A 10673-nucleotide genomic window follows, 5' to 3' on the forward strand; every position below is an offset into this window, starting at 1 on the left:
TGTGTGTGTGTGTGTGTGTGTGTGTGTGTGTGTGTGTGTGTGTGTGTATGGGCATGTGTGTATATTTACGTGCATAAATATTTATATATACATATTTATAGATACATATTTTAAAATTATATATTCATAAACGAGCGGCTTTTGGTGTTTTGTGTACAGGTACATTTCTTAATGCGATTTTGTTATAAATTTGATACTTTTGATGGATAGTCGTTGCTTAGAACGAGAGTAAATAATTTTTTTTTCTTTCAATTGAAATCAACGGGAATTGAACATATAAAGTGGTCGCCAAACAATTATTGGTATCGATTTTTGTGTCACTGCCACCTGCCTGGTCGACCGAGACCTTGCCGCAGTCATCTAATAGAAACTTGGTTCGAGATGTTATATACAGTAATTGGTGTACGTCAATCGCGGTAGCATCATGACAAGCTCAACGACGTCGACCATGGAAGGGCACGATCTATATTTTCTGAACCAGAAGACTAAAACAACCCCCATTGAAAATGATTATAAGATATCCAACAATGTACTTGGACTGGGTATCAATGGCAAGGTGGTACAGTGTTTTTCCATTGTGACCGGTGAAAAATTTGCACTTAAGGTACATAGTATACAGCAGTCATATAAGTGACGTATAAACTCACTAGTATTATCATTTTGGTTCTTTTATTATTCTTGTTTTTTTTTTTTTATTCTTTCATAGGTTCTTGTAGATTGTCATAAAGCCAGAAGAGAAATTGATCTACACTGGAGAGCTAGCGGTTGTATAAATATAGTTAATATAATCGATGTGTACGAAAACGTGTACATGGAAAAAAAATGTTTGCTGGTAATCATGGAATGGTAGGTTTTGTTTAATAAATTAATATGTACTCTAAACAATTATTTTTAATGTAATCATTATTCATGATTAGGAAAATTACAAAATTATTACAAACATATTTTTAATTATAATTAGTGTTTAATAAAGGTGTCAAGAATTTTTTTAGATTAAACAATTTCAATTAATAGGTTTATCAATTAAAATTACTACTTTTTTTTTTTATTTACAGTTTTTATAAAGTACAATTTTTATAAGTTGGCTAAAGATTTTAATAATTATCATAAGCGACACAGACTTTTAAGTTAAGAGTGTGCCTGAGAATGATTAACAAAGAGAGGGAAGGGGAAAATCCATCCCAATTAACTTTTATTACCTTTCAATACTAAATAATATAAAACAATAATTATACATACTGCCTTTAAATTATTTTCCATAATTATATCTATTAATTAAATATTGTCCAATAAAGTGCATATAAACATTTTATTGATAATTTTCTTACTTCATTCTTCTTAGTAGATCTATTACAACAGAACAAAATGAACAGAGAAAAAATAATAACTATATAAATTTATTATTTATTATCAGTATATAGTTATCACAAATTTATGTTGATTATAATTACTACAAAATACAATTTTTGGGTAGTGCCCAGGCATATCCACACCCTGTGTACACCTTTATGATCATTATACCAACTATGCATCAATCCATACCACCTGATTTTTGATATATGTGATTTAATAAAAAAAAAAAATCATTTATTTGATGTAGTACAACAAACAAACAAGAGATTAATTATTTAAAAGTAATTTAAGTTCATTTTGATTAGCATCGTACAGGTCATGATTTTTATTTTATACACTAATTTTATTTGTATTATGATTAACAGAAATAATTCCTAATACAACCTCGATAAGACGAAATCGCTTGGGACCATGATATTTTCATGTTAACAGGGTTTCCGTCTTAACGGGGTTAGTTAATTGTATGTAACTTGAAACGGAACCAAAAAAATGTTCCGTTATACCAAGGTTTCCATCTTACCAAAGTTCCGTCTTATTGAGGCTTTACTGTATAATAAACCAATTCATGTATACATATTTTTTTTTTGATAAATTATTAGTAGCTATTAATTTATAGGTAAAAAAAAAAAAATCTTTAAACATTTCTATTTGGAAATTTGATATTTTAGTACATCCTCAGCAACTTCACACAACAATAGTTAACTGAATGTAATTTTTTTTTTCTTTCTGTATATTAAGAAACACATTTAATAAATAATATTATTCTTTAGTAGAAGTATAATTTATTTGTGTTTTAAATCTTATAAGTATTTAATACAAAATGTTTACAAAAAGTTATAAGATTTTAATTTTAATAATGAAAAATAATAACTGTGAAAATAATATTTATTTATGCTTTTATAAATATTTAATTATTTATACTTTAAGTATCTATATTAAATGAAAAATGATGAAACTAATTTTATTGATAATTATCATGGTTATTTATGATTTAAATAATTTTTTTTTTTTTAATCATCCTTCGTTTTTGAAAGACATGATCAGTTTTTTTTTTGTATGATTTTTACTTATTATCTACCAAATTATCATAACATTTTATACATTATACAATATTAAAACATCATCTATTTTTTTTTTTTTTTTTTTTTAATAAATTAACATTATAAATCGATCATCTTAAAAATTATCAATTTTAATTTTAGAAAATTAATCAAATTCATGATTTTCATTTAATGTAATATGTATATAATTTTATATTACATTTAAGTTAATTATTTGATAAATAGATGATTTCTTATATCATGCAAATATTACAGAAGATATATTATATAAGATATTTGTTACTATGTAATAAACTAATTGGTCATTTTAATGTACTTTTAATATCTATTTTAATTGTTTGTAAAAAAAAATAGCAAACAGCAACAATCTTTTTTATCTCCCCATATTCTCAATAAAAATTTTTATCTTTTATAACTCAGCATTTTAATGATAGTTATATTAGATTTTTTTTCAATTTAAAACTAAAATAATTGAATAAAGAAATACATGCTTATTTTTTTTTCAAAATAAAATATTAGTTTATCAATTTAAGATCTTAAATTGTTTATAAATATTTTGGTAATTATTTAGGAATATCATATATATAACATATTTTTAGAGCATAATTTAACTTAATATTATTTAAGTATTAATAAATATTAATAATCATTTAATTTTAATAAAAACTTAATATTAAGTCAATTAAGTAATTTTTTAGTATCAATTAAATTAATGGTTTAGTCCTTTAAAAATCAAATTTACTATTAATTGATGGAATACATTTTTATTATAACTAAAGAAATATGATTTGAATTCTCATTCAGCTTTAATGTATATGTTTAACATTTGGTTAATATCGAAATTATCTGGCTAAAGCCGACATTAGCCAACTGTTATCATTACCCTCCATGAATATTATTAAATGTTGGCTAATGTTAACATTAACCTGATAATATAATATTAGCCAAGAACTTTTGGATAATGTCTTAACAACCATAACAATTTAACGTGCATGAGATAAAATCATTGTAAATCATTAACAATATTAAATATATTTAACATACAATAAATTATATATACATAAGTACAAATTTTTGAATTTTCTTTTTATTTCTGCCATCATTCGATGTTTACCACCATGGCCAATATTAAGGTGTTTCTCATTTAGTATGTCATATAATTAATCATTTTTTACGTAATATAATAAATTAGTATTACCCTTTTTAACAGGTGCTATAAGTTTCTCTTCTCCAATATTAATAATTTCTAATTTATTCAAATGACAAAATTTATTGCCGCCTTTTAATTCATTAATTATCTTCAAATATTTTACATTTGACAAATAAGACTAATTATCTTCTCGTTTTTCAGACAATAATTTCTCAAATAAATTATCAAACTACAGTTTTGTTTCTATTTTATTAAAAATCCAATCTAAAACACTTAACAGTTTAATACTAATAACACTGTGCTTGCAATTATCACATGTGAAAACTGAAAGCAGACTAATAACAAATAAATGCACGACGTCGTATTTTGTATAGTGTATATAAAATTATAACAAAAAATGTCGTACAATTAAGATAAATATTAAATTATATCGATATATTATTCACTTTATCGGTAAGATAACTGACTAACTCGGTTACAAGTCAAGATAAGATATTATACTCTGGAAGTCCGACGCTTTATTATTGTAAAGAATGCTAATAAAAACTCTATAGTATATTTAATATACAACTTTTAACATTATCCAATATTGACTGGTTAATGTTAACATTATCCGGATAATGTTAATAATTCTTGCTTATAAACGAAAATATACATATTATCCATAACAGATGGCTAATGTCAACTTTAGCCAGATAATTTTGACATTATCCAAATGTTAACATTACCCGTAACATATATAATCAATGTAAATGAGTAAAATTATGGTCAAAAATTATGAAAGGTTAAAATGCTTCATAATGTTGCTAATATACTAAGAACTCACTTAAATGTTATATGATGCAACAGTAAAAATATGACTCCATTCGAACCTCTAATTACTACTGTTATTATTAATTTATAAAATAGGTACATAAACTAAATAACTATTCAAGTATAACATTTTTTCCTCTACATTACATGTTTAGAAAGTAAAGTAAAAACTGTTATTAAACTAACACTATTTTGTAAATTTGTAAAAACATGAATTTCATAAATTATTGTTAAAGGTATATATATTTATAACTATAGAATATATATTTAATATATTTCTTCACTTTTAACATTGTTTAAAAATTTGAAATTACATAATTATTAAAATCATTGACGAAATAAAGAATTACTAAAACCCTAAAATGTATGTAGTGTGTCTGAAAAAGGATTTAAATTATATGAGTATATAAATTATTAATTTCTTTAAAACAAAACAAAGATATTAAAAGTTAAAGCATTTTATAAAATGCATTTAAATGTCTAGAAAAAATCAAAATTATATTTCATTGTTAAATTATAACATTAACAGTACTTTAATGAAAAATAAAGTTTTTTATTTAAGAAAAGTCTAATTAATGTTTTTACTGTACTGATAAATAAAATAATTAAAACTTTTTGGTTTTATTTAATATTTTAATTTTTAAAAATTAAATCATTATATTGCTTGAAAATATATTTATTTTTATCATTTGACTATCTTAAATATTTTTATTTATGAATAATTATTACTAAAATTCAATATTTTTTCAGTATGGAAGGTGGTGAATTATTTCAACGTATACAAGAACATAATGAGGGAGCGTTTACGGAAAGAGGTATTAATAAGTAATTTTAATACAGTAAATATTCTACACTATTAATTTGTTTTATTTAATTTAGAAGCAGCACATATAATGACAGCTATTTGTTCAGCTGTCAAGTATCTCCATGATCTTAATATTGCTCATCGAGACTTGAAACCGGAAAATCTTTTGTATTCTAAACCTGGTAATATATAATTTTAAAATATACTTAAAAAGAGGTCATCAAAATATTTTCATATTATCATATTAATTTCAATTACTTTTTTATTTTATTACAGGGCCCAATGGTATTTTAAAATTAACTGATTTTGGGTTTGCCAAGGAAGTATCACAAAAAGCTCCATTGAAAACACCATGCTATACACCATATTATGTTGGTTAGTTAAAAACTATAAATCATAACTTCAATATATTTTAATACATGTTAAATATATTATCTTATAGTTCTTTATTAAATCTGTTCATCAATGTTTCAGTAAAATTTTTTGTGAAAATATTTGGTTAAAATTATTTGGTATTTAATAATTCAATATTTAATATAGTATCAAAAATGCACTAATCATATCTGTTGCCTTATATAAATAATTATAAAATTTTATTTTTAATAATTAATTAACTGTATATAATTATTGTTATAAAAAAGTATATTATTATAAACCAATAAATATCATTTTATTAACAAGTTACTTGATAATTTTTTATGATTATTTGATACAGCTCCAGAAGTTTTGGGTCCTGAAAAATATGATAAAAGTTGTGATATATGGTCATTAGGTGTTATTATGTATATTTTGTAAGTATGTTTGAATAAATTAACTATTAAAATATAACTACACTCGCAGTCTTTAATATTAATAAATTGTTATATACATATATTTAATTAAAGTTTATAATTTATATTTTTTCCAATATATTTCAGATTATGTGGATTTCCTCCCTTTTTTAGTAATCATGGCCAAGCTATTTCACCAGGTATGAAAAATCGAATTAAAACTGGACAATTTGATTTTCCTAATCCTGAGTGGAGTAATGTATCTAGTGATGCTAAAACATTAATATCCAGTATGTTATCTGTTGATCCATCTACTCGTCTATCTATTAAAGAAGTAGTTAAACACAAATGGATTGCAGTAAGTGGTCTACTTGATTAATTGAAAATGTTAGAAATATTAAAATTATTTAAATAATCTGTTATAATATTTCAGAGTTATACTGAAGTTCCGCAAACACCATTATATACTGGTAAAATGTTAAAAGAATCTGAAGATGTATGGCCTGAAGTACAAGAGGAAATGACAAGATCATTAGCTACCATGCGAGTAGACTATGATCAAATTAATATAAAAGCTTTAAATACTTCTAACAATCCATTATTAAATAAACGAAGAAAAAAAGGTTCGAATAGTACATCCAGTTTTTAACATTCTTTTATCCGTTGCAATTTAAAAAGTTAGGTAAATTATTTTGGTCTAGAACTTCTGGCGCTGCCAAATTGGCAGTGGATCGGTTTGGTACTGACCTTTTTGACGCTGCTGTATTGGCGTTGTATTGGTTGGTGCTGACTTTTTTGGTGCCACAATTTTAAAAATTTGTGCATTTGTTAAATATATATAGGACATACCAATGTACTAAACAGTGTAACAAGTTGAATTGTAAAAAGGCATTAAAAGTAAAATATCCTAATAACAATAATTGTGTTGAAGTTTATTATTTTACATTGTTAGTGTTATTATATACCTATTTAATTTATGGTAATAACTGATAAATATTATTCGATTTATTCATACATATCCACATTGTATTTGCTGCATCAAACCAATTGTATATCAATTGATACAGAAAAATGAAACAAAAATAAAATCTTATGAGAACTTTAGACCAACATTTTATTAGAATAATACAAAGTATAATTTATTTTTTATAAATATGAGCGTATACCTTTTTTTCTTTTTATGATTTTTTATCTATTAAAACGCCAAAAAGGTTAGCACCAAACCGATCCAGCGCCCAAACAGTGATATCATAACGTTCATGTCGAAAATTATTTAGACTCAAACATAATCACATTTCATTGACCTTTATTTACCGATGAAACTGTAATTCAGTAATAATGGTTGATATTTTTATTTTTTTTTTAAATGTTTATTACGGTGTACTTTTATCAATATTTATTTTTAAGTCACTTATATATTTGATGATTTTATTATTATTAGTGTATTGTAGTTTCTAAATAAGTGAAATATTAAAATATTGTATTCTGTAATGAATCTTGAACTAAACCATAGTCATCTAAAATCCTTAAATAATATATAAAATCTTGTTTACATTTTTATTTAATTAAAGAAAAAAATTGTTATTTATGTAAAGAACAAATAAAAATCTTAATTTTATTAATATCAGAAAAAAAGTTGTTTGTACCCATATTATTTTACAATATTTTTAGATAATATTGAATAAATTTTAATTTTTTAAATATTAAAGTTTCTAATAATAAATAAATATTTAACTTTAATAACCAAACCTAACATGAAATACATATTTAATACTTATATTATTTGGTATTGATATTTAAAAACTCAAATTCCTATTCAGTAATTTTATTCATTTATTAAACAAAATTATTATATTTTAATTTGAATTGAATTTATAATGTATACTTTGTTGTTATTATATTTCACTACTTTTATGTGTTATAACTGCATGTTTTAATTTTATAACTACCAATATTCTTACATATTTAAGTTAAGAGAGATTCCATAATATTATTTGTATGCATAGTTAAAATTTAAAATTTAATTTAATGTTCTGAACTAAAGTCCAGTGCTGGCCCGGCAATTTTCAGGGCCTAATGCTGAATTTTGATGGTGCCCTATATATATATATATATATATATATATATATATTAATTTATTAATTTATTAATTGTTTATAGAAATCTAAATATTTTTATGTTATTATATAATTAAATATATGCTATAACTAAATTTCGAACCGTCGTTGACGATAAACAATTTTACAAATGCAGGCAAATACAATACTTTAAAGCTATGCATAATTAGTACAGTCTTAATTATTGTCGATAACAATCCGTTTCCTGTAAAAACCACAGGTTAGGCAATCCGCAAATTGCGATTTGCGTACTGGGACTATATTATTTTTGTTTATAGATAAAGTGATATTCATAATTCATCATTTGTGGAGCCTCATTCAAGTGCGGAGCTCTATGCGATTGCACCACATGCCTCCCCCCCTCTAGGGCCGGTACTGCTAAGGTCAATTAGTTTTCTTTGGACGGATTAAAAATAAAAATAATACCTTTTTATTTAAAGTATAAAACTCATAATTTATAGTTACTATACATTTTTTGTAATTGAACATATAAAATAAATAACAAAAAACATCAGATTCTTTACATTTATAATATTTGATAAAAGTACATAAATGTGATGGTTGTGATTACATTTAATTTAGTGAATATGGAATTATTTTATATATAACCTTTAAAGTCTTGAATCAGTCATTTTATAATTAAATGTAGTACACTAGTAAAATATTTACATTCAAATTGTATACAAATACTCTACTTAGAAAATGCATAGAATAACATGTTATATTATACAATTAAAGATTATAAATTTTATAAGGTTTTTTTTAATTGCTAACGAGTTAAAGTAAGTAAACAAATTATTTTCATTATCACTCAATTTTTATGGAAATTATATAATTTGTTTAAAAAAAATCGTCATGGTTCAAAAATTGTATTTATAAAGTTCTTAATTAAATTTTAAATTGTATGTTTTATTAGATTGATTTGGTTTATGAATGAAATATATCATAAAATAATACTATTGTATACTTTAACACTTATACTATCCACGTAAAATAAATACATAATTAACATTTAATTAGTCAATAATTCACAGATCAATGTATGTGTCCGACTTTTGGATTTATATGAAATAATTAAATTATTTTTGTTTATAGTTTATTTTTCAATATTTTTAAAAAGGTGCGTCTAAACGAAATATTTTAAGAATAAAATGTTTTAATCACTTCATATGCATATTTATCTGTATCTGACTAAACCTTGAATGTAAAACTATTTTCATATGTACTTAACTTGAATTTTTTAATTATATACTATTTATAACATGTATATATGTAGTACTAACTTTAAGAACATAATACACTAACTTATGTGATACTTACCATAGTACTTATAACCTTAAAAAGCAATTTTGTCTGGAATAAAATATTTATTTATTAGTTTTATAAATATAACTCATTGAATTGTGAATGTAAACAAAACACCATATAGCTAACTATTTAGAATAGGTAGGAACTATAATAACATTTATAAATATGTTATAACTTATTAGTATTGTGTTTTATAAGTATTAACTAGTATGATCTAGTATCAATTGTTGTTTACTATATACTATTTATTAATATAGACATATATTTATATTTTATTTATTTGTATAACTACAAAATGTATTTAAGACCATTAAGTCAAATACTGAATGAGTTTTATGCTTATATACAAATAAACCAATAAACACCCTAATAATTTGAAATGTTTAAATTATAATTATTTTAACTAAATACAGTTTTACTGCAACATATTAGTAAATAATAAAAACAATTAAATTATTCAAATTGAGAGTTTTTATGAACTTGAAACTTATCATAAGTAATATTAAGACTGTACCCCGAACTTCGTCCAACGTTGAATAACCTCCCGCACCCGACTCGGCTTGACAAAGATAGAACGGTAGCATAGAATGCGCTCTTTCTTTGAACAAATATAATTCTTAAAAATTTTCAATCCTATCCTACAAATAATACGAAAGCACGTATTTTAAATGAAGAATGTTTTCTTCAAATTCTACATAATAAATCTATACTACAGTAATATATATATTACAGTAATGTTGTAAACCTATATTAATTCTTACCTGCTTAAAAAAAATCGGACACGTAATTCGTATCTGAGTAAAAAACAACGCGGACACAATTCGACCCTTTTTTCACACGCAATTGCAATTCGAATGCACCGAAAAAATATTACACTAACATTCGAGTACATAATAATAAAATAACGGAATTCAGTTGCAGAGAGAGAAATAAGAAGACATTAAATTATTTTTACTAATGAACACAAAAAATGTACACTTCTTTAAACAATAATTAGTTAAAATACGTCGATAATTATTAAACTAAATGTTTCATTAATGACGCATATAATTTTATACATATACTTGTATAATTAATTTTCCTCCCATCTTACTACGATCGATTCGTATTTTAAAAACGGTGTTCGTTGTACATCAGATTTGTTGATAAAAGGAGCAATGACATTTGCTTACACATTGTGTACATTCAAATTTAAATATAATTCAAGATTACGAACTAGTACTTTAGTCCGTTTCTACACGGTGATAATATTACATCGTTACATCATGTCTTATTGTAGTAATATAACTATTTAAA

General features: G+C 23.4%; 2 protein-coding genes across 5 annotated transcripts in view; one reads left to right on the forward strand and one right to left on the reverse strand.

Annotated features, from left to right (window-relative positions):
• LOC112683378 (single-stranded DNA-binding protein 3-like) overlaps positions 1–10336 on the reverse strand; it is a 31900-nt gene extending 21564 nt beyond the window's left edge. The window contains exon 1 of one of the 3 annotated variants that reach the window (XM_025554399.1): positions 10139–10336. In XM_025554399.1, the coding sequence (XP_025410184.1) occupies positions 10139–10269 (131 nt within the window). In that variant the 5' untranslated portion in view covers positions 10270–10336. The remainder of the gene's footprint in view (positions 1–10138) is intronic. The other 2 variants (XM_025554394.1, XM_025554396.1) reach the window with 2 other exon arrangements.
• LOC112683379 (MAP kinase-activated protein kinase 2) lies at positions 54–6872 on the forward strand. 2 transcript variants are annotated; one of them, XM_025554401.1, is made up of 9 exons: positions 54–159; positions 283–604; positions 707–846; positions 5128–5192; positions 5257–5364; positions 5459–5557; positions 5898–5973; positions 6100–6310; positions 6386–6872. In XM_025554401.1, exons 2-9 carry the CDS (start codon positions 425–427, stop codon positions 6599–6601), a joined length of 1095 nt encoding a protein of 364 aa, XP_025410186.1. In that variant the 5' UTR covers positions 54–159; positions 283–424; the 3' UTR covers positions 6602–6872. The 2 variants fall into 2 exon arrangements, with proteins under 2 accessions (XP_025410186.1, XP_025410185.1); XM_025554400.1 differs by having other exon boundaries at positions 54–604.
• Positions 10337–10673: the final 337 nt, after the last annotated feature.

This window comes from Sipha flava, unplaced genomic scaffold (genome assembly GCF_003268045.1).
Source record: "Sipha flava isolate LNK unplaced genomic scaffold, YSA_version1 225_pilon_pilon, whole genome shotgun sequence".
In the NCBI taxonomy this organism is placed as follows: domain Eukaryota; kingdom Metazoa; phylum Arthropoda; class Insecta; order Hemiptera; family Aphididae; genus Sipha; species Sipha flava.

What these genes read in the sequence shown, in the direction of transcription:
- LOC112683379 (XM_025554400.1), top strand. Translation starts at nt 425, where the DNA reads ATGACAAGCTCAACGACGTCGACCATGGAAGGGCACGATCTATATTTT. An exon ending in GGTGTTATTATGTATATTTT is followed by an intron (nt 5,974 to 6,099) that starts GTAAGTATGTTT and finishes AATATATTTCAG; the next exon opens with ATTATGTGGATTTCCTCCCT. An exon ending in TTAAACACAAATGGATTGCA is followed by an intron (nt 6,311 to 6,385) that starts GTAAGTGGTCTA and finishes ATAATATTTCAG; the next exon opens with AGTTATACTGAAGTTCCGCA.